Source organism: Chamaea fasciata, unplaced genomic scaffold, assembly GCF_029207755.1.
Source record: "Chamaea fasciata isolate MVZ Bird 193981 ecotype frontalis unplaced genomic scaffold, bChaFas1.0.hap1 SCAF_4, whole genome shotgun sequence".
Taxonomy (NCBI): Eukaryota; Metazoa; Chordata; class Aves; order Passeriformes; family Sylviidae; genus Chamaea; species Chamaea fasciata.
In genome coordinates this window covers 56,000,558-56,025,824 of record NW_027094089.1, presented here as the reverse complement: position 1 = coordinate 56,025,824, position 25,267 = coordinate 56,000,558, and the positions used below count along the sequence as shown (strand labels likewise).

General features: G+C 38.2%; 1 protein-coding gene across 1 annotated transcript; it reads right to left on the bottom strand.

Annotated features, from left to right (window-relative positions):
- Positions 1–3,655: 3,655 nt before the first annotated feature.
- Positions 3,656–17,711, bottom strand: DIRAS2 (DIRAS family GTPase 2). The gene is made up of 2 exons (XM_066181643.1): positions 17,597–17,711; positions 3,656–7,730 (listed from the first exon to the last, which is right to left on the bottom strand). Exon 2 carries the CDS (start codon positions 7,689–7,691, stop codon positions 7,092–7,094), a length of 600 nt encoding a protein of 199 aa, XP_066037740.1. The 5' UTR covers positions 7,692–7,730; positions 17,597–17,711; the 3' UTR covers positions 3,656–7,091.
- Positions 17,712–25,267: the final 7,556 nt, after the last annotated feature.

Below are 25,267 nucleotides of genomic sequence, written 5' to 3'. Positions count from 1 at the left end.
GCAAATATGGTTGTGGCACTAAAAAGGAAGGACAGAATTTAAGAGTGTTTCTTTTACCCCAATCTTTTTCTAAGATTCATATTGACTGCTACTTTCTCTGAGTGATTAATCTGTGACTTAATGGATTTTATTATTAGGATAATTCCAAGGATATGTTATTGGGGGTTTTTTTCCACTTTTTCAACCTTCTGAAATATTACCATTGAAACTAAACATATTCACCTTCTCTCTGCATTCAGCATCCCCAGAAAAGCCACTGTCTGTAGTTCTGCCCCTTTCTTCTAACACAATCTTTTACCATTTGTTGGCACATGAGCCTACACTTCCTAGAGCTACATATAAGGATACTATTATTTCAACAGTTACAGACATGTTTCTACAAAACTATCTTGCTTTCCCTTGCTGCTTTAGACTTTGTTGTTTCAGACAATTAGACTTTGTTGTTCCAGTTGGGTTTTAATTTCATTGTAAAAGGCAAGTTTTGATTCAGTGTGAGGTTTGTAGAAGAAAAAGGTGTGGTGGTCACAGCTGTAGAGGTCATCTCCTCTAATTGTGGAGAACATCTGTCTCTCTCCATGTAGTTGGAAAGAGGACTGCCTGGACTAAATAGGTATTATGTCTTACCCCCAGCAGACAAGTAAACACCACAGTAGCTGCTTCCTCACTCCTGCAACCAGTGAGATCAGGCAGAGAATTGTAAAAGTACAAATGAAAAAATAATGGGATGTGATAGACATTCATAGGTTGGTAAGTAAAGCAAAAGCTGTGCATGCAGGCAAAGTCTCTCAAGGAATTAATTCAGTGCCTTCTGTGGGCAAGCAGGTGTACAGCCATTTCCAGGAGAGCAGGGCGCCATCATGCAGTAGTGACTTGGGAAGACAAACGTCATCGCCCGAAATGTCCCCACTCTTCCTCCTTTGTCACCCAGATTTATATACTGTGCATGATATGATATACCATGTGGTCTGGTAGGGTCTGTTGGGATCAACCGTCTGCTCCCAGCTTCTTGTGCTTCCTGTGTAACCCTGCCCTCCTCACCAGAATGCAGTATGAGACACAGGAAAGGCCTTGGCTATGGATAAGCCCTGCTCAGCAATAATGAAAACATTTCTATATAATCAAAACTGTGTTCAGCACAAATCCAAAACACTGACTCATACCAGTCACTGTGAAGAAAATTAATTCTACTTCAGCCAAAACTGCTGCAAGAGGAAGAAAAAGAGCTAAAACTGTGTGGCTATAGAGTGTGTTCTACACAGGCATGTAAGTCAGCCAACCAGGGTAAAACTGATTTTAAAAGGAGTTAAACATTTGATAAGATCATTGAGGGAGAAGCAATTGCTCTCCTTGTGGAACCTACTATTGTGTTGTTCCAAGGAGTCACGTTCATTAGTGCAGCTCAGCATGACCACTCAATATTGTCTTTTCTTTTGAAAATACTTTTAGGAGCCCTTGCTGACCGCAGAATTTTCTGAGAAACAGTAAGTTCTGTAAAACTTAGAATTTCCTGGTATTCCCATTTTCTTTGGGCTTACCTTCCCTCCCAAGTTATAATTCTCCTTCTTTCTCCTACTTTGTTACATGAACCCACTGCACAGGAGACAGCTGGCCTACAGGAAAAATCTGAAATTAAATTAGTGTGCCTAAGCATACAGCATTATTTTATTGTAATTATAGATTAATAAATAGGGCAATGATAATTTTTTAGGACCATCCTGGTCAGTGGCAAGATCTGAGTCAGGAAAGAAGGGAAATTCCAAAGGCAAAGTATCTTTACAACAACACCGAACAGAGGCTGCAGAAAAGCAGATATACATTGGGGTGAATGACCTCTTAATGGTCACCCTAACTCTCTTTGAAAGTTGATGCAGAACAATCTTTCTCATCTTATATATTAAAAAAAAAAAATTGCCACACATGTCTTATGGAAGAACACCAATTCTACTTCTTTATTTATTGCTTTCTCTACTGAAATTAGCACAAATACAGTGGTAATTTCCATGTGACAGACACTCTCATCCACAGCTTTTAGAGCACCAGGTGTAGAGGCTGAGAAGCTGGTTTTAGTTTTGGGGTGGATTGTGGTGCTGTGCCCATGCCCTGCCCCTTCCCCTTGCCATCCCCACCATGATCTGAGAATCTGAGAATAGAGATACTCTCGTAGGATCCATTGTGGGCCACTTGTCAGCATCTGAGTGTGAAATAAATATATCAGACTGAATAACAGCTCCTGCTTTGAGCTTCAGTTTCATTATGATTTCAGTAGGACCCCTATGATTCATTATAAAATAGTTTACTCCTCATTATAAAATAGTGTACTCAACCAAAAAAATTATATGAAGCAAAAGAGTTTTAATGCTTTCTTTAAACTGCAAATGTCTGGTTAATTTACAGAGGAGTCTGCATCCTTCACAAGGAACATCCGGTATGTATTTTCAAAGCTGTGCTCTCCCTCTCTTTGCAGTTCTAGAGAAGTTAAACTTTAGACACACTTGACTACATGTAAGAAATTCGTGGGTTAATTAGAAAATATTATTTGAAGGTGGGTGAAACATGTCAGTTAAAATGCCTGTGGAATAAGTGTGACAGGTATTCACAAATTTGAATGAGGGTATGAGTTAAAAATTAAAATATTTTCCATTGGGAAACAGGAGTAGTAACCAATGGAAAAAAGGAATAAAAGCAAGGGAATTTTGTGATGTTTCTGGTGTCTCTGTGGAATATGGTAGAATAAACATCTCTGAAGTAATTTGTGACTGCATTGTGTAAGATGCAGGACAATGAATTGCTTTATCATAGATTGTGTCAGAATCAGGACCAAGAGCAGGAACTGACAGCATAATGAAAGAAAGAAAAAGGATAATATAAGAATTAATAAGAGTTCTTTACTAAAAATTAAAAGCTCTGTGGCATGACAAATGCAATTACTTCACAGTGGCATGAAATTTACATTCAGTACTCAATGCTTCATCACTGGTTCAAATGCTTGTCATTGTCTATGTACTCAAGATTGTTTGTTGATCCCTTCCTCTGTTGAATATGAAGTATTTCTTGCAAATGGAAATAATTATTTAACTGAACAACTGTATCTGCATCTTCTGAATTGCAAGAAGTGATAAAGTATTATTTTTGACATTTTTTGCAACAGGTGGTAATATAGAATGGAATAGCGGGAAGTTTTGCAAGAACATCAGGAATTTTTTTAGCAATGAAAAGGAATAGCAGGATCCATACATTAAGTATCAATTTTTCACAAGCACACAGTTCTATCTGCCATATTTTAAAGCAAATAATAAAATATAGACCAGCTGCCAGAATTATTTTGCTTTTTTCTGGTCAAAAGGAGCACCCACTGATAAGCTGTTTTTATTTGGTTTTATTTAGTTTGTTTTGGGTTTTTTTAATGAAGGTAGGTTGCTTTGAAAGGTGTGTGTTTGCCAGAGTACAATAGAAAGAGGGTAAGTATTAGGTAATGTAATACTGCTCCAATTCCCTCAGAACTAATTTGTATAGCTGAAGACTTTGGGACACTGTGTAGCATGTTAAGAGTCCGTTTTAATTTAGAGAGTTGCCTTTAAAATTTTAAAAAATATATAATATGAAACAAACAAAATTCAGGTATCAAAAAGACTTCTTCCAAACTTATGTTAAGATTTAAAACTTTATTTTGAATGTTTAGAACGTCATCACAAACATGGAAGCTAGTAGACACAAATGACTTCCTATCTGGTTTCAAAACAAAATATTTGCTAAAGAAATCACAACAACACATTTTCATGACAACAATATATCTTAATATTTTGTATCTACATATAAAATCATGCATTTTAAGGATTTTTTTTGGCTAGATTGTGTTTTCTGGATGCTAAAATTCACTGTAGAACTTACATGTTTTAAATATTTTATATATACATTTTAAACAGGTTATTATAGTGATAACACATTCCCAAAGAAAACACAAAATGTAATAAAGCTTTATATATTCTTAATCTACTTTATTTTTTCTATATTAAAAAAAATTCTATATGTAATAGCAAAACAAACATTTTAAATCAGCTCACATGTATGCAAGACATGTAAAATCTAATAGTAGAAACTAGGATGGCAATGCAAGGGTATAAAATATGCTCTCTTTTGAGTCTGTAGTCCTTGAGTAATATTGCTTCTGTTCTGGCCTTGCTTTGATACATGCAAGTCCATGAAATACTTCATGGCTTATTACGTAGCACATGAGGAGTCAGCTGGGAACTAAAGGAATATGGTCCTCAAGCCTAACACTGGAAGCTACTTGTTTTATTTTCATCCTTGCTATACAATTATTCTATTCTTGCTATGAGGCACATTCAAAAAATAGTTCAGGGCTAAATTTCAGCCTATAATATCTTTGCAGTCAGTACATTTTAAGTAATTCAGATCCCCTATATTGTACTTCTGCAAGATATTTTACTATGTAAATAATTCCTCCAATTCAAGCAACAATGTTAAAAGGTTCTATATATAGCTTTTAGTTTTCACTTTGAGATTCTGTCATAATTCTATGCTGGCTGCTAAGGCATGTGCCACACATGATGATCTTTGGCACCGGTGTGTTTGCATCTGAGGGCAACCTCTCTACTTTTGACCTCTGTATGTGACCCATTATGCCTTAAGGTTGATAATTTTTCTGATTTTCCAGCTTCATCCATGGAATCCATTGCTGCGATGCTGAGTATCTTCACCAAATTCTTTTACAAACAGAGTAAATGTACAAACATTTATAAAAGTCTTACTAAACATAGTGCTTTGAAGTGTTTTGCATCCCTGATCTGGAAATACCTTTTGATCTATTGACAGACTGTCAAGAAAGATGCACTTGGCTGTATAGGTAAAACCAGACTTCTTTATGTGTTTCAGGAACTGTTTAAGAATGTGAAGATACAATCTAACAAAACACAGAAAGAGCACTGGACCATGACAGAGGAGATCTGCTTTTGTTCCTGGATCTGTCACTATCCTGCTGGACAATCTATGTGCAGTTGTTTCCTCTCTCTATGCCTCACTTTCACCACCTGAGAAGTTAAGAAATTTATGTCATTTTTGCAAAGTGCTTTGAGATTTATGAAGGAAGAGTGTTGTGTAAGAGCCGGGAATTTATGTTTAATGAAGAGCATTAGCTTTTTCCATGCTCTTTCCAGTTTTCTCTTAATGCAAGGAAATAAACACCAAAAAAAAATTGTCTCTTTGAAATTGATACGGGTTTCACACTCGAGTCTACTGGTGCCAGAATTTCTTCTGACTGAATGTCAGAAGTTGTGCTCCTTTCTAGACCGTGCTAGTAGCAATTCTTCTGTAGACTATCACTCTACCTCTGAAATGTCTGCACATTCGTTAGAAAGGTGGAAGGTAAGTAAGCAATAACTCTGAAGGGAACAAGGTAGCAATTTTTAATGCAAACACTGCATTTGAGCATCCCCTGGAAGACATATATAATGCACTATCATGAAGGCTAATAATACCAGCACTCAGATTCATTTTCCTATGTTTCTTTACATAAATATTTACTAAAAAATATGGTAGGCTCTTTTTATTAGTTCAAAGCAGTTCCTAAGGTACAAATTGTGACTTACACAATTTTAATGTGTCCTTCAAAAATTGTATGTGCTTATTTTATCTTAGATGACCTTTGTCATCCCTAGGATACATATTTCAGTCATTCATATTAGTTTTTTCAAAAGGTTTGGAGAGACATCCAGGAAAGCTCACAATTTTTACTCTTTTTCCCCTTTCAAAGGTTTTAAGAAGAACAGTTTTCCCTGACAGGATGTTTTAAGTAATGTATTTTCTATTCTGATTTTTGTATTGCATTATAAGACAGTCCTGACTGCAATTCTTAATATGCCAGATCCTGTAGTGTTTCTCCAAAAAACCCTCCTTTTAGAGACTCTTGTGGGCACTAACTTCAGATATATTATTTGGTTCTATAGTCACAGCAGTTCAAATCATGAATTTAAATGGCAAATATAAAATATTTCAGACAATATAAAGGCAGTAGATCTTGTAGGGCATGAACATAAACCCTTCTAACTGGAATATAGCAGTGTAAAGAAGTGTCACACAGCTAATCTGATAATTTATATATTATGCCAACCCCTCTCCAAGGGTACCACTCATTCAAAAGACATTCTGTTCATTCACTAACCACACCATGTGTTCATTTAACCAGCAGCAGCGTTAGAACTGAGTCTCTCCCCAAAAGGCTTTCATAGGGGACTCCCCAGTCAGTTCTCCCTGGCAAAGCTTCCTGGTTTTATATGTACACCATCCCACCTGGCTTTCTCCACAAACAAATGTCTGTTCTTCTGAAATATATTTGGGCCAAAAACTCAGGTCATTCATGAAGCAATGAGCCCAGAAAATATGATCTCCAACTCTCTTACAGGGATTGGCTTTTCCACAACCTCTAGTTTTAAAGCAGTGTTTGCATTAAAAACTGCATCACAACTAGAAAGAAGTATCATGCTGGGGGGATAGAGACAATATCTGTTCCTTTTCACTGCTATCCCCACACTTTTACTGTGCAACAGTTCATTTATTCAGGTGATCCAAGACTGTCTTATGCATACCATCCCACCAGTCAGTAACGAAAATGGCATAGAATTGTTCATCCACAGCATTCTTGAAGGAAATGATTAACACCATCCAGCATGCATTTGTATGTTCTAGGCTTCTTCACAACCATTTCTTTGTTTTTCTTCTGATATTATACATTGCTTTCTCTTGCAATTATATGCAAATGCAGATAATATTAAGTTGATTTTCAAAATCTTTCATATTATGTGAATGATGAAAATTCTTCTTTTTTTGTTAATTACAAAATAAGGTATTCTGGGACATCTTTTGTTTTCTTCCTGATTTACTTTAATTGGTTGTGAGAGTACACACATTTTTCAGTTTTTTTCATAGCAATCACAGTACCTCATTTTTTCAATTTCTAAGTGTTTCTTTTAAAACAGATATTAATAAATAGGATCTTGCATGGTTGTTTGCTGTCTATGGGTTTTACATGTGTATTGTCAGATGAGACTTCACAGCTGATTTCTGACAGTGCAATTTCACATCACCACACATTTTCCTTTCAGCTTCTCCTTCCTTTTTTGCTGCTTGCTTTTTTTGCCATCAATTTGCAAACTCACAGTCCTGCGTTTCTCCAGGTTTAGCAATTCTTGAAATAACTCTTTCACATTGTGGTTCGTCTTGGCAGAGGTCTCCATGAAGGCACATTTCCACTTCTTGGCCATGGCTTCTCCTTCATTGCTTTCTACCTCTCGATTTTGGTTCTCATCATTTTTGTTCCCCACAAGCATTATTGGAATGTTTTCTATGTCTCCTTTAATCTGACATATTTGTTCGTAGATTGGCTTGAGTTCCTCCAAGGACTGTCGGCTGGTGATAGAGTAAACCAAAATAAAAGCATGTCCTTTAGAAATAGAGAGACGTTGCATGGCTGGAAATTGATGGCTCCCGGTAGTGTCAGTTATCTGCAGAGTGCATATGCTCTTATCACAGCTAATCACCTGCCGATAGGTGTCTTCAATAGTGGGGATGTAGCTCTCCCTGAAAGTGCCCTTCACAAACCTCAGGACCAAAGAACTTTTTCCCACTCCTCCAGCTCCGAACACAACTACCCTATAATCATTGCTTTGCTCAGGCATGTTTCTCTGTGTGTCTCTTGCTCAGCTAGGGCAGAAAACCTAGGAGAGAAAACAACAAAAACAAGGAGACAGACATTAGTACAGGTGCGTGTGTAGAGTGCATGCTGTGATACCTTTCCCAATAGGAGAAGTAAATGTAATGTAAGTGATGGCGTACTGGTTGTAGTAATTTAATAAGTCTTGCAGGGGATTACAGAATAATTTATTTTAGTAGTAAATTAGGGTTTGAAATCCAGTCTGGACTCACAGCAAAATAATAATAAATTTTTAATCGACATCATGTGTTTCAGTATTCTCCCTACTGGACTAATATTACTGAACTAAAAAGTTACATCTGGGGATTTCAACAAGGCCTTGGCCTGAAAAAATTGTAGAAAGGGAATTATTCCTCTATATCTAAAACAGATTTAAAATAATAGTCAAAACTAATCACTGTCGAGGTGTTTGACAGTCAATTACTCTGAATATTGCAGCTCTTCAGCAGTTAAGGAATTTATCCCCACGATGACTGCTCTACAGTTCTGAGCGATGACTAAGATATATTTGTAGATTATTCAGCAACAGTACCTACTGAGCTTTGTTTTTAGCTCCATGGGAAGTATGTGTGTCCCACTTCAGTGTGTTTTGCCACTGGCATTTCAGGTCAAAGAGTACGTTTCAAGAAACTCAGATTTCTCACATTCAGTCTGCCTTTTTATTCAATATTTATCTTGCAGCACATGATATTTGACACGACACTGGCTGCGCTTATCAGAGAGGCTCTTCAGTGAAATGCATAACATTTTCAGCGGCTTGTATTGCCAAGGTTGGCAAGGCCATATGTCAAAGGTCACAAAATTCTGTAATTCCTGCAGTCAGTTTCCCTTGAAAAAACTCATTTATATATATAGTAAGACCAGAAATATTAAAATAATTGTTAAATAACAGAAACAGTAAAATATTTACATGCTTACAGGCTGTAGATGTTTTAGAATTCATTGAAATAAAGTGAAGATTAATTTGTCCTCCCATTAGTAGCAGCTCAATAGGTACACAGCACATACAAGTCTTTTTCATATTTAGTGAGATTTAAGCAAATAAAACTCTAAAAATGAACCCTAAAAATTGAAGAAAGCACTGGATATTGTGACTTTTCAGAACAAAACAATACATATAAGGGGTATCCGTGGAAAAAAAACTCTAAAATTTGCTGCATCTTTACTTGTTCTGAAGAAAATGGGCGGGTTTTATAGGGAGTTTTGCAAAAGTACCTTAATGGCACCGAGTGATTATATTTGTCTGTTGTAGTTTTGCCTGGTTAGCAGTAAATCCAGAAAAACCCAAAGAATTTCTTTCGTTTTAAAAGAAAGTCTCCAAGCTATTTCTTCACTGCAGTGTGTCTTGGTTTGGGAAGACAGGTATCTGCCAGGTAATAATAAAAAAAAAACAACCTGGAGTTTTCTCTGGAATGGAGAGTGTAAACCCTCCCCACCCTTTTTTTTTTTCTTTTTCAATTATAAATTTACAATCAGAGGCTCTTAGGCAAGGATTTGGGAAGTAAGAATAGCAGTTCTTTACTAGTATGTATTACAAAGCAAACAAACACACAAAAAAACCACCTCACCAAACAACTACAGCATTAATAACAAACGAAAACAGTACTAAGAACTTTGAGGGCTTTGTTTCACAAAACCCAGGGCAGTTTGGTTTCGGTGTCCCTGCAGGATCCTCAGAGCACCAAGCTGAAACAGTGGAACGTCCCGGGCTGGTAGCTGGGATGGCAGGGTGTCCCGGCAGGCAGGGGCAGGATGTCCTGGGAGCGCAGGGGGTGCAGGGTCACACTGTAGCAAGAGGAGCAGCGCTGAAGAAGCCGAAGGCGAGGCAGAGCCGGCCCAGCTCCCGCGGGTGGCAGAGAAGGCTCAGGATTCAGGCCGAACCGGTGATAGTAGATTTCCCAGGACTGGATCCCTTTGGCCACAGTGAAACTCTTTCAGCCAGCAACAGGTGTTCTCTCTCTCCCCGAACGCCGAAAAAAAAGAAGAGCCCGCAGCTGCCTCAAGCTCTGCCTTTTACCTGCATTATTTCGCCCTTCCAGTTTTGTCCACCTCGTTGTTTCAGTTAAGTACTCTCAAGTATCCAACACTTGGTCTCTTTGGTAACTTATGGGGAAAAAATTCTTTAGAGAAAGAAGGAACAAACCTAACCCCTAACACAGTGGAATCAGTGACTGCATTGCAGGGGGTGATTTTAAGTTACCTTTTACCTGTCTAGCAGCAGGACAATTCTGATGCTTTAGAGGTTTGGATCTTAGTGGACCCCCATGCCCTTATTCCAGTTGCAAGCTCATGCCAAATTTTCTGTTTCTGTATTTTGATGCTGTTGCTCTTTATGCCAGTTGTGCTTGAGCTATGGCAATGTATGCTGCACCAATGTCTTGAATTTGTTGTTAAAGCATATCCTGATGTTATCTTTCTTGTACAGGGCATCCTATAGTGTCCTAATTCTAACGTCTGAGTAAGGTGGAAACATCTGTCCTTACATAATATCTTGGATGAAAGAGTTGTACTTCCTCCTCTCCCATACCATAGGCAGAATAACCAGTACAACTGGGCATGCTGATCCCGAAGCAAAGTGCAGAGCTGTCACAGCTCTGTCTACCCAGCCTGGCTTCAGGCAGAAGGCAGCTTCACCCCTTCAATCTCTCCTGTCACTCTGAGAGGCTTGTTTAAATATAGGAAAGATTGATAAGTAAGAGTGCTCATCCTGAGGCATTGAAGCAAAATTGTTTTTCTGACAGTAGAATTCAATGAATGGAAAGAAAAAGTAGCCTCAGAATATGTGTTTATAGAATAGGTAAAACCTTTTGAGGAACAAAGAAAAAGAGTGAGCAGCTCATGATGTTAAAAAAGAAAGGAAAAAACTTTGCTGGTAAAAAAAAGGAGGAAGAAGAAGCTAGCATAATGCTGTTCCACTGAGCATAAACCTGTACATAAGAGCTGCAGGCATGCAAATTTGGAACAGTCATAGAGCTTACAGTTGTGGATGAGTGCACAGAATGAGTTACCATACAAATTATAGTTAAATAATTTCTTGTAAGTAAAAATGCAAGAGAGCAAAATCTGTGAATTCCACCTCAGAAGCAGCTCAAGTATTGCACAGTCATATTATATGTAGCCTAGGAACTTCATGACTAGGAGAAAAAATGCACTATGAAAACTTTTAGTAAGAAAATCAGTGAAATATGGAGTAGAGAAATAAAATTTTAAAAGCTGAGTGTACTCCTGCTCTATTACACTGCATACTCTAAACATACTCAGAAACCTCCAAGAAAACTGACACACATGGTAGCCCAAAAGATAGAACAAATTGAAATGGGGCACTTAATGGCCTGAAGTATCAAGCATACAGAAGAATTCTAAGGGGTCCTGAAATAACATGGCAACAGTCATCAAAACATAGCAAGTTGTTGCAAAGACAGAGAGCATAGTGGGAAAAAAATTGAGTTTATGTGCTTGCACTGTAGAAGAGATTCACATTAGACAATGGGAACACTTCACAGTGGAAAGAATAGCAGACCAATTGTGCAGGGAGATTTTGCAGATGTTCTTTAGAAATCACCATAATATCAAAGGAAAATTCCAGCCAGAAGGGATCTGAGTAGGTTTCTGGTCCAGACTGCCCATCACAACTGGGTCAGCCATGACACCAGTGAAGTTTGTTCTGTCCTGGACAGATGTGAAAATCCCCAGTCTCTCTGGAAAACATACTCCAATGCAAAACGACCATCATGATGATTTTTTCCCTTAGCTAATCTAAGGTACTTTCTCAACACATACCTCTTGTGTCTCCTCCAGCATCTATTGTTGTGAAGAGTGCAACTCCACCTTTTTGATGGCTTTCCTATAGGTGTTGAGGGCTACACTTTGCTGTTCCTTGAACTTTGCCTTCCCCCGGCTGAACTGGCCCTGGTCCCTCAGCCTGCAGAGCAGGACAACGACGCAGCTTTGGACACCTCGGTGCCCTCCTCTGCACTTGCTCCAGTTTATCGATGTGTTTCCCCTGCTGGCTGTGCCCAAACCGGACAAACTACATTGCTGTTGTCCCGTGAGTGCTGAGCAGAGGGGGATTATCACCTCCCTGGGCCGGCTGGCCATGCTCCTGTTCATACACACCAGGGCACAGGGGGGCTTTGCTGCAGCCGGGCCGCTGCTGAACGTCACCAGATGACTGCCCAGTACAGCCCCAGGACCTTCTCTGTAGAGCTGTTTCTCTCCAGCCTCGGTGACTGCAAAGGAGCAACAACCTCAGTCGCTGTTTGGTCTGTCAGTCCTAAAAATACTCAGTTTTGCCAAAATGAAAATTACAGATTTTTATAAATTTGTCCTGCTCAGGAACAAAAAGAAAAAAAGAAACAAACAGCTCATGCAAGTCTTTATGATCACACTGGAGAAAGGATTCCCCAAATGTTTTTAATAATTCTTTTGTGGATCTGGTCACAGAATGTCCCGCAGTGACAATCATTCTATATGAATGTGGTGTACTTGCACGGAAGTGTTCATTTGTTAATGCTTTTCATACCATCCTATTAACTTACTGATGTTTCTTTGTCTTAAAATGTGTTAACTGAAACACACAGGAGGACAAAATAAAGTACGGCATTATTTAATCAGCTTGTGGCCTTATGGCCAGCAAAGGTATGGAAAAATTAACTTAAAAGAAGTCTGATGGACAAGATCATTTCTGATTCAGAAAACCAGTCTTTCATAATCTGCACAGAAAAAAATAGTTGCTTTTTATGTGTTAGAATGGACTTTGCAATGAAGCCTCATTTGCTGCCCTTACTATTTTCATGAACCACATCAGTGAAAACTTACTATCATTCTCTAAAGTATCAGTTTATCAACACTATCCTTACTTGAAAAGCCAAAGCAAATTTCATAACATACATTCATACCCTTCATTTTGAATTGTCTGATTGCAAAGTTCAGCAAAACAGCGACTCTGCTGACTTAGCTATGTTTTCTGCAGATATGTTTCTTGCTAGCTCAAGGCTGGAGCTGCTCTAGATCAGCTGCTGCAGGTGAGCTTGATGGGCTATTCACTGGGGCAAACCACTGCCTCCAGTTCAAACTCAGCTGCAGACCTTTATGTTAGTCTGCATGCTTTCCCTTGATATTTCTGATAGGCCAGGTGAAAGAATTAAAATTTTTTTTCTGACAGAAGGATACAGTTCAAGGTCTGAGAAATTATGACATAAAATCACTTATTTTATTATATAGTGGAAAAAAATATGCCTCCTAAATAAAGTACCTCATGTTACAAATTATGCTCTTCATAGTTTAAACTCCTAATGTTTGTTGGCTGACTAATTATTACATGTGGTTACTGTTCCTGTACTTAGCCACTGGATCTCCTTAGTGCTCTCTTATCGTTAATTGGGTTTTTTATAGTCTAACTTTTCTGTCAATTGTATTTATTACTTGCCTGTCATGTTTGTATTTAAGCCATAGATAGCATATGCAATAACAGGCAAAAGGTATAGAAAGGCTGAAAAATAACCTCTAAAAACTAATCTACTTGAATATCTACCCTTAGAGCAATATAAGATTAGAATCTCACAGCAGGTGAACTCTTTATGCTTGAAAATAAACACAGAAAAAAAAATAACCTATCTCCAATTTTTGGGTTTTATTGCAAAAGGTTTTCTAACATGTCTGCATTGTTAGACCACCATGAAATGTCACAAATTGTAAGTTTAGTTGATATTTTTTACTAGATTGTATTTTTAGTGTAGTATTCATTTTACAAAACTGCGATGTTACCTTTGCTTTCTGAAGTCAGAGGCTTTTATTGCATTTTTACTGATCCAGTTTCTTGAGGTCTTATGATGTCCTACTGAGATGTCAATCTGATATGAAATTCAGCAATTGTCAGATGCTATGAATTAATTTCCTGATTTTTTTTTTCTCAGGTAAAACCATCTCATGTCAGTCAGGGGTTTTTTTTTCCTTTTTTTTTTTTTTTTTTAAGCTCTAAGGCAATGTCCCTGTTTATATCATCATTGTTATTGTGAAAAACCAATAAAGTACAGATAATGTGTTTAGTTCAAAATCTTGCCTCAGTTTAAATTAACAGTCCATGAGGCTGACACCACTATAAAAAGACACAAGGTGCAAGGTGAAGAATGTAGCTATAGATAAGACGGATTTCAGCATGACTGTAAGATGAATGTCCATTTTCCAATATCAAAGGTGAAAAAAATGTCACATTATTTATATAAAAGAGGGAAAGAGAGCTCTGCAAGGCACTTTTTTCTGTTGTGCATGTAAACAGGCATTTCTCAGGGAGTATTTTCACCATGCCTGCCAATGAGTGTGCACTTTAGGAATGGGGACTTTCCTACTTCCAGTGCCTTCATCTTTCCTACTTCCAGTGCCTACATCCAGCGCCTTAGATTAATAAGACTTGCTTTTTCATTATAGTCCTTTGCTTGTATTCTTTGGTCTTTTCAAGTCAATGGAAAGTTGGACACATTTGAAGACTTTTGATACATTTGATAACTGCTTAAACAGCTTTTTCCTAAAACATGAGATCCTAATCCATATGGAAAGAACTTTTTATTCTCATGTGGAACAAAATGTTCTTTGAAAGTCTGCTTCTTGATGATCAGCTAGTCTAAATCATGATTTTTTTTTCACTGCATAAATGCAGTAGCACTTTTTATTTATGTTGTTCTCAACTACAGTTGGAGAGAAAAGCATTTATAGCTTTTCTTTCCAGCTATAGAAAGATGACCAGAGAGATCTTAGAAAATGGCATCTTCTGCAGAAAAAAGATACTGTGTAATAAACCTGCTGTTTTTATCTGACACATTGACCTTATTGCAAAATCTGATTGATTATCTGAAAGCAAGGGACAAAATCAGACATTTTTCTTATTCAATGTACACATAGAAAGCAAAAGTTCAAACTAAAAAATTCAATTTGTTTAAACTGAAACAGATTTCATTTAAGAGCTAGGTTCTCTACAATGTTGAAAATGTTTGAATTTGCATGCAAAATTAATACCTTAGAATCTTTAAATTGAAATTAATATTACAAAGTCTTTCAGAGAGTTCCCTAAGAAGTTTTGTGGGTTTCATTCATGCTCCAGGCCTAACATAGAAGAGAAATAGAAAGGACAGGAGGCTTTCAGATAAATTTGTTGCAGGTTTTTTCTGTATTTACAGGAGACTATTGTCGTAAGAGCATCTGTATGTAAAGGAGGTAGAATCCAGCTTCTATGCTGTCCTGTAGTCACAGGTGCTGTGCTGTGCTTTAGCAAATTGTCATACTGTTGTTGCACTTATACTGAAAATCTCATTCCCAAAACAATGCCTTTTCAAAATTGTTCGAAATCCTATGGAACCCTTGGTAAAAAAAAGAAATCCCTCATGCATAGCTGTCACTGTAAGAAAATCTTTACTAGTTCTTTGGTTAACATATGGCCAGCAGATATTGTGGCAGAAAGTTTCACTAGGCAGGAAAGAACTGGAAAAAAGGGCAGACAAATAGACAATGTTTCCTGTAGGAACAACAGCATGGATTTTTGGAACTAAGATTTACTAAAGTGGCATTGCTTGTTGAAGAAAGCGGGGCTGGTGGCAGAAGAATGAATGACGCAGAAGGATATATTGATTCTGTTCCCTGATGAGGGTTCATGGGCAGAAAATGTAGAAGGTGCTGGACCTGTTCCAACAAAGAGCTTTACACATAGGGATAAACTGAAACTGTTTGCTCTGATGTTGCCCGAGAGCGTTCAGAACTAACCTTTAGTAACAGATATGTACTAATGAACCATTACTGTAAAACAAGATTCAGCTTCATTGAACACACTTACCATGTGAAAAAAACAAACAAACAAACAAAAAAACCCTTACTTTTATTCAGCATCAGAAATATTATGCTAAATTTATCCAGGATGGACTAGTGAATTCACTTACCACATGAAAAAAATCCCTTACTTTCATGCAGAAACAGAAATATTGTGCTAAGCTTATCCAGGGCAGACAGGTGTCCTATTGGTTGTTACTACTCACTGACTCACTTGCAAACGCACTCTTTAGTGAAAGCAACTTCCAAATGTTAAAAAATTGTATTTAGTATTGAAAGAGACTTTTTGGGTTATCAAATCCAGTGCTTTGCCTTTGCAGGCAACCATTTCACATAATCCTTTCCATCAAGTTACAACTAAAAGGCATTTAAAATGTTTTTTATATATTACTTCAACTAGAATGTAATTTGAGAACCTTGCTTCTCTAATGGTTTAAAATCTTCCAGCCTAAGTGTATTCACAGCTCATTTATACCTATCATTCTCCACTCTTACTAGGAATAAAGATAAATAGCTGTACATCACAATCATTCTTCCAGATCCATGGGACCATTGATTTGCAGCTGTGTGCTTTAACTTGTTCCATGTTTGTACAGTTCTTCACGCAAGAGCCTCAGAAATGCGTGCGGTGTGAGAGGGAGCACGAAGCCTGGAGGAATATAGCATTTCATACCTCCAGAACAATGGCACAAAACCCATTCTGCATGAATTGGGAACTACTGCATTTAGTAAGGACAGATGGGCCCCAGAGAGCAACTCCTGAGCATAATTGAAGTCCATTAGCCAGAAAAGTAGAAAAGGGAATGGGGAGGGGGGCAAGACAGGATAGCCCTCTAAGCCAGAATTAAATGTGTTGAGATCTGCAAACATTCTAGATAATGGTAAACGGTAAAGCTTGCAAAGATACAACAGCAACCAGTTTCATCATCTTCATTTACCTCTAAAGGAGTGGGGGTGTACGTGGCTGTAAACAGCTTACACAGCTGTATGTGCCTGCATTTATAAACAGGCATGTACGAGTTCACTTACTAGGTACTCATGAGAACAAGACATACAGAAAATTCTTTAAAGTTAAAATGCATCCAATTTTGTTGCTCCGTTCTGTGCTCACCCTTCTGTGTCTGAGTGGTGCAGCATACAGAGCATCCCACATTTCATGGGGAAGATAGCAAGGGATAAAGTGTTACCAAATCTGAATTCAGCAGCTCTCAGGCACTTGAGAATGGTCTTTCATGATTTATTTTATTTCATTCAGTTGGGAGAGGGACAATCTACTGAAAAAAAAAATTTCTGCCTGTCAGTGGGATGCTGCAAAGTTGTATCAGTCATGGAGAATGAAATCAGAGGCTTTCTTTAAAATAGCCTTATGTTATTTTATTCAGACTCCACATTTTTGTATTCTTCTGTTAATTTAAAATGTAGCTTTCATTTAAAAGAAATAAAAGATTAATCTCTCCTTAAGCCACTGCAGTGGCAATGCTATGAACTAGGGCAAAATTCATCACATCGAGTTTTAATGAAAGGCAGCTTGAAAAAAGGTCATTACTAGCATCCCAGCACACAGAAAAATGACAGTTAACTGGCCAGTGTGTGCTGTGATGATCAGCATCTGGCCTCCTTACTAGACCCAGTTTACAGCATGCCTTGTTCTCTACATAAGATATTAGCTTAGAGCATGTCTTGCAGTTGTAACTCAGGCAAAACTCTATCGACTTCAGAGGAAATTCTGCCCGAGTGAGCATTGTGCATTTTGGCTGAAGAAAACGAAGACCTCTAAATTCAATGCAAAGCTGTGCCTATTGTGCAAGGTAGTGTAGAAAAACAATGGAAAGAAATTTACCTGTGTAGGAACAGAAAGCTTCGAATGCTCTTCAGTTTCTGCCTGTCATTGCACCAGCTCTCCTCCCTCTCTGCCCAGGGCTCCCTCCACCAAAAGGTGCCTCCACCAAAAAGGAGCCCCTGCGTGAACCGAGGGGGCTGCAGCCTACAGGTTCCCTCTGCGCCCTGTGCTGGCTGCGGCCCACCCTGCGACCCCGCGGCTCCGCTCCCCGGTACCTGGGTCGTGGACAATTCTCTCGTTAGCTGGATCGCAGCCTCCCTCTTACTGCTGTCACGGACGGACCGACTCCAGCCTCTTCTGCTAGTGCTACTGCCTAAATGGCGACTGCAAAGCTCATCTCGGCTTTGAACTGCCACCTACTGAATATTTGTGGAATATATATATGTAAAGGTATATATACATATAAGCTGTATATATCCATATAAGCTCAACCAATGTAACAGTAGATTTTTACAATTAGTCTCTATAGCCTTCTGTGGTTTATCATTTAAAGCTGTAGATTACATTAGCCTGCACTCACAATTCTCCATTTCTTTCAGCACTGAAACAGAGAACAGGCCTGTCTCTTTAACTTAAAAAAGCTTACAAAGCCTTTGGTGAGGCTAATCTCCAGGGCAAAAAACAGCATAGCCCTATTCAGATCAATATAGCTGTGCTGATTTTTATTACTTGGAAATTTAATCCCTTGGGTCTCATATTTATTCACAAAAACAAACAAACAAACAAAAAAGTAGAAAGAAAAATGGGCCCTAAAAAATAGCTTTTGCCTAACATAGCCACTCAGAATTTCACTCATCTCATTTTTTTTTCCCCCCGACAGCACTGTAAAACAGGATTCCTGAGGTTTATGGACAAACATAAATTAAGAGATTTTCCCCACTTTTAATGTGGGGGTGGGGGGGAGGGGTGTTGTGGGTTTTGTTTGTTTTGTTGTTGTGGGGTTTGGGGGCGGTTTTGTGGAATTTTCTTTTTCTTCTTTTTTTTTTTCTTTTTTTTTTTTTTTTCTTTTTTTTTTTTTTTTTTTGGTTGTTGGTTGGTTTGGGGGGGGGAGGGGTTTGGTGAAAAATCCAAATGCAAAAGCAAGTGTCTCCTTCAGCTGTTTATTTTTAAAGCAGCTTCTAACACTTTTCTTTCTAGGTTAGAAGTGAGTCCACTGAAGCTGTTTGAACTGTCACTGCAGAAAAGAAGCGTAAGTGCAGGGTCTCTCTATGAGTCTGTGCAAATCCCCAGGGAAGTTGTGTGGACCCTGAGATTTGCTCAGCTGGTTAAAGTATGGTTCTTTAAACACCAGGACTGTGGATTCAACCCCACAAAAGGAATGTTAAGAGCTGGACTTGATGATCCTTGTGGGTCCCTTCCAGCTCAGAATATTGTGTGATCTTGTGAGATGCTACATTTATGACAAAATAGCAGGCATATGAAGGACTATGGATCCTCTAAGCCAGCTGCCAACATGTAGCTGTGTTGTGACATGAAAGGGCTCTATGCCCATCTTGAGGAGCATGGCCCTGTGGAGGGCTGGTGGCGCCCAGAACCTGTCACAGCAGCAAGGAAAGAATTCAGTATTTATGCTTGCTGTGGCTGATCAGTTGAGCACCAGCTTCTTACAGCTGGTGTGATAATTTTAAAATGGCATCTTTGGTGACATTTAAAATATCTTTTGTTTACTTTTAAAAATGGATTTCTTTTGATTGCTTTTATGAAAGATTCATTTATTGTGTTAAGATTAATTTCTTGCATGATTGTGCTTTGTTGAACACAGAAATTAAGAGGTTTCTCCTCTATGTGTGTGTCTTACAGAGTATATGTGTATTAGGATACATGATGACCTGCAAAATGTGGCCTGAGGAAATAATTTGCATTAACATGCAGTTCTGCTGCAGATTAATCCTGAGCCCTGTTTCCACAGGCTCCCAGGCAGCAAACTGTGGAACAAACCATGTGCTGCAGGCCTGCTCCCAGAGCCTGAGAGCAAAGCTCTGCCTTTGGCTTTGTCACCACTTCTCAGCAGTATCTTAATCCTGTGTGCATGGAGAATTAGCTAATTAATATCTCAAAATGAAAAAAATTGTACTATAAATTAAAAACTGTAGTATAATTACTGCAACACAGCAAAAGTCAAGCTATAAAATTTATAATAATGCTCAGGGATTCTGCCTATGGTAGCACGGATTCAGAATCCATACTCATTTATTTAATAAGTCAAACTGCTCTTGTATTTACAAAGAATATAGCTTCTTAATATTTTTCAAAGGTTAACAGATTCCATTCCTCAGTGTGTGCATCATTATTGTGAATACACCTTTCAGTTTTCCTGTAGAAATATCTGTAGAATTTTAGAGTCATGACGTGCCACAACTTTCACTCACTCAGTTCATATTACAAATCTGGGAAAATCTAGTTCTTGCACCGTATTCCAACAGGATGTATGTTCAAACTTTGAACATACTTTTTCAAAACGCTGATTCTTTCCAAAACTGAATTTATTTCAAATAGAAGTATAGGTATAGCCCGTCTTCATTCTTTCCTTACCTCACCAAGGAACTGAAATTTTTAATGTACAGGTTGTAGATATGTACCTCACTGAGAAACAAAATGTCCATTTCTACAGCTTCCACTGAGGCTCTATCCCACTAAAACCACCATGAGATTTTTCTGGCCAGAAGCACAGTACTGAATTGTCATGCTATAATTCATTGTAAAGGAGACTTCTGTGAGATTTCCCTGACCATCTCTGCTAAAAAACTAACATGGTAGTTATCACCCTCAATGAGGGTTTTGTAACATTTCTGCTTTGAATGGCACTGTTCAGGTGTGCCAGACAAGACAGACTTCCAAAATCTCAGGCATGCCTCACCTAATGATATTCTTCACATGTCATCCCAGCAGAGAATCCCACAGAACTAAACCCAGGCCAGTCCCACAGAGGCCAGCAGAGGTGCAGCTGGGTGAATATTTTCCTGCCCTAGGCTGCAGGGAGGTTGTGTTCCTCTGGATGCAGATGCATGTGGACATGGGACAGAATGGACAGGGTCTGTTTGCACTGAAGATCTTCCCTTCTCCCAGTGGTACCACAGAGCTCCACCCTATGAAATATGTACCAGTGTGCATCATCTGTTACTGCATAGAAGGGAAAGTGCAGAAGGCAAGGGTACAAACCTCTACCAGAGTATTTCTGCTACAATCTTCCCTCGTGAAGAAAAGTCTTAGGCAAGCTATGTGATTGTCAGGTTTCTGTGCTGCATCCGAGCTAAAGAGGGCATTTAAGGAACAAGAGATCTGCTTAGTTAGCAAAATATGAGCTGCCTAAAGCTTGAATGCACATCTAGTACAAACCTGCATGAGTACTGAAAGTACAGCTTTGAGTCAAAATTCAATACATGGCCTATATATAGCATAGGAAAATGAAAAGGTCTTCAGTTTCCCCAGAAAAATTTATGATGTAAAACAGTGGCTCACATGTAAATATTTTCTCTCTGCAAGGCAGAACAAAATCTTGACAAAGAGAAGCCAGGAGAGAGCATGGACTAAGTTAATTTTTTTCTGTTCTGGGTCAGTTTTCCTCCTGTTAACATGTTTCTCTGGAATGCTGTCACTAAACCACAACCTGGCTAAAATATATATCCATCTTTTCCTGCATGTTTAGAAAGGTAATGTCTTAGTTATGCAATGTCATAAGGAAATTTATTTCTTCCATCAACCATCCTTCAAAATGGCAAATATGTAAATTTATAATAATACTTTGGTATCGTTCTATGCTGTATTTAGCTGTACTAAAAAAATAGCTAATCTGTTGTCTACATCATCATTATGGAGGACATTGCAAAAGATTTTAAGAAATATTTACTGGAATTTTTGTCCAACAGGGAAAAATTAGTCTTCAGAAAAAATTATTATTAGGAGTGATCCTCCAGGACAGCTTATTGTCAGCAGTGGATCTTTTAATGCCTTGTATTTGGAGCAGGAATCTAGTTATATTATATGGCAGTAGGCACAGGACAGTCTATCATAAAGACTGTATTTTGTATTTTTGTACTGGATCTGAATACAAGGCAACTTCCACCATTTTTTAAATGAAGCATAAAATTTTCATGGTACTTATAGTGCCTGAATACTGCTTAGAGGTTGAAAAACTAAAAAAAGAAACACCCCCCTCAAAAAAAAAAAAAAAAAAAAAAAAAAAGAAAAGAGGTAATTATCAAGTAACTACTGCACATAATTTAAAAAATATAATAATCAAATTATTTACTGTACTTCTCCAACTCATCTAAGTTCATCATAGCAAATTTACAATCCACTGGAGCAGGTGGCTATCTCTGGTAGAATTACATCTTATGTATAAATCATATCATATCATATCATATCACACCCAAACAATGAGGTGGTGGGACCAAATTCCTCCTGGGTGGAGGTTCGAGGTTCTCATTTATGTTGAAGGGCTCCAGACTACCTCTTGATTTGATTGGATTAGAAAGAGGGGTCCTTACCCAATATGTTTAAATGGCAAAGTTTTCCCTGACAACTAGTGTTGCTCTGTGTTGTAGAGAAAGCAGTCCTGGAGAGGGACACCTTAAGCTCTATTGTTTACAGGCCCTGTGGGCAGATAGATGAAACTGTGCTTTTGCCAGCTGTGGACTTTTAAGGGTTTTGCTTATTTGTTTTAGTCTTGGTTTTGGTCTTTTTGCAAGGAAACTTTGTGTTGCACAGAAAAGTTACACGTAATTTAAAAAAAAAAAAAGTTGCAATAAAATCCTACAACAGGATTGCAAGCTAGGTCTTAGCTTGCAATAAAAGTAAGCAGTTAGTCCAGCAAAATTGCAAGATGTCATTCTTTACAGACTATAGATGAAATTGTTAGTTTGGAGAAAATATTGCCAGATTCCAGAGTGCCATTTTCTTCTCTGCTAGTTTTCAGTGGCTTTCAGCCAGTCTTTCTCACACACACCTCAATAGGATGAATACAGTTGCCTTTAAACACCTTTGTGACTTGCAATCTCTGTTATTGACTGTACTGCTCTGAACCAAAATTTTCATAGTTTTAACCTGATTCCTGATGAAGGGAATGGAACAAGAAGACATTTTTGCCTTATTGTCTGTATGAGAGTCACAACTCCAGAACTTGCTTCTGAGCACTTGAGAGCAAGAGATTTGCTGCTGATTTACAGCAAATCAGCAATGAGGTTTAAACCTCATTGGCTTCTGGGATGTCAAATATCATAAAGCTGATCAAAAGAGATAGACAATCAAGTGCATTCTCTAATATATTTTTGGGGTATGCAGGGGAGCATGTAATTGTCACTGAAAATTGATAGCTACTTGCTTTTAACCTGATTTTCTGTGAAATGGTAAGAGAGTGTAGCACTTCCTGGTATTTAACATGATAGTTTAAAATGAAAAAATATTGATGACATTTATAACAACCAGAGGAACAGAAAAATTCTTTGCTGTAAGCATAGAAAGGGTCATGTTCAACTTATTTGAGGAGAAAAAGGTAACTACATTTTGTTAGAAATCCATAAGCCATATTTACTGTTATAAGGAATGTTATTAGAAGTTGGTGAAATCTCTAAATTCAGGTTAAGAAATCTCTAAAGAAAACCAGAGTATTTCTGTCTTTAGTAGTAGGCATAAGCACCCATGGCACAATATACTGGATATCAATTTGTTTGTTAAAAACAGTCTTTCCATTTTACTGATCACTATTCACACTAAACCCCAAAGTGTACTTGACTCATAATCAGCCAGGCATCCTGAAGGAAAATTGATTGGAGGAGGAAGGTTAAGAAACTTTTGACTTAATAAACATGGATGAATGACATTAACTACATGTAATTCATTGATCTTTACTCTGTAGTTCATGGCTGCCAGTAAATTAACAGAGTTGTTACTCACCTCTTTCTTGAGAATATTCACAGCAGGAAGTAGAGTCACATGTGTCTGCCAGTGAAATCTGCTAAGTTGAGCCCTATGGCCTTTCACTGCTTGATCACCAAGTGGATTGCTCTCCTCACCATGTCATGAAATGTCAAATACTACAGCAGTGTTTGACACAGTTAACAAACCTTTTGGAATCAATATCATCAGCAACTAGACCCTGAATAAGACATCTGGCATGAAGCAAGTTTAAGAATACGTCTATTTATTTTTCATTGTCATGTACTAGAGTGATTAACCGACCTGCTTCACTTTCCCTGTCCCACTGTGTCAGCCCTTTACACCATTAAATCAACACTCTCATCAGCATCTCTGGTGTTGCAGAGATCCTGTGTGTCTCCAGAAATGTTTCAACAAGCAGTGTTCCATCAGCTTGCCAAGAATAGCTGATGATTTTACCGGTTACTCCCTCTCAGCTAGAAGAAACTCTGCCCTTTACCTGGCCAAGTGAAATTAATTTTTACCTGTCAAGGCTGAAAGGGAGATACTGAATGCCACAGCCACCTGCCTGTGTTCCAGCATGGCTGGGCAAGTCTGCTACAATCTCCTGGGTGACTAGAACGTGCAGGCTAGGACACCAGCTCTGACAATCTGTGCAGAAAGCATGTTGTTGTTCTTCACTGCCTCTGCAGGGCAGCTTGCTCAGCTAACACTTGTCAGAGTGAAAGCTGAGCAGATTATTCCTCCTCCTGGCATTGATCAGAAAGGTTTGTATCAGCAGTGGCAGGAACTTCGTGCCACCTCATGTTACAGGGATCCATCCCTTCTCCTCTAATATTTTTTTACATTTGCCATCCAAAGTCAAGAAAAAGGCTGCATTTGTTTTCAGTGATGAAAACTGTATAAATAATGGGAACTAAAAATCCTGTTAACCCTAATATTACTATCCAATTCTCCCTTGTCATGTTATTGCTAAATTTTCTGTGGCATTCCATACAAACAATGGAAATTTTTCTACCTGCACTTTACTTTTTGATGACTTTTCAGTTTTTTCCATGATCCATACTACATATTTTTCTGTGAAATGTATTAGCATTTTACAGCCTTTGCTGGCATCTATCTATACACTTATGCATATCTGTAGAGCCATATAAGATGTCATGGCATCAATGACACTTGATCCTTCTTACCAATTGCCATTGCTCCATGTTCATCATGTCACTGTGGACTCGTGCAGAAGCCAGTAGGTCAGACCTATTTATCCTCCTTGCTAACACAGTGCCTCTTCTGAACGGCTCTGAACATCCTTAGTATAACACAATCTTGATTTGTTAGCCGCAGAAAAATATGGAATTGCCACTGCGGACCAGAAAACCACAATACACTTAGGTAGCTTGATCAAGCAATATCAAATAACTTGATGAAGTAAACAAATATTAAAATATTTACCATTTTTTAAAAATGTATTGCTTATTATTTGTCTTAGAGAATGTAAAGTGAAGGTTACTCAGTGGATATTACAAGATTCAAAGCCAGTTTTGTAACATTGTTACAATGTAGCCAAGGTGTCAGGAAAAATATCTCAAAGGACAGTTTTGGGTAGGGAAAATTTCTTGGCAGAGATTCTATTCATTTGGAGTGAATTCCATTCATTGACAGAAGTTATCTGTCCTTCTAATCAGTTTGCCAATTAACTGTACCTATAGACCTTCAATTTTTGGAATAGTCAAGTATGAATAGAATGCACTTTAGAATGCTCAAGTTTGAACAGATTATAGGCAGAGTTTGCATTTCTTCACTTACCCTGAAACATGAACAAGAAGCGGGGCATTAAAGCTTTCCCAATTAGATATCAGATCATAAACCAAGCACAGATAGATGTCACTGTACTTCAGTGAGTAGAGTTGAGTTCTGGAGAGATGAATTCACATGCCCAAGTTCACCTACTCCACTGGTAGCAGTGCTAAGAACAGACCTTGCTGAGTCCTAGAGAGCTCTGTGGTCACTAGCCC

Excerpts from the sequence above, each read along its gene's own strand:
- DIRAS2 (XM_066181643.1), bottom strand. The coding sequence starts at position 7,691 with ATGCCTGAGCAAAGCAATGATTATAGGGTAGTTGTGTTCGGAGCTGGA.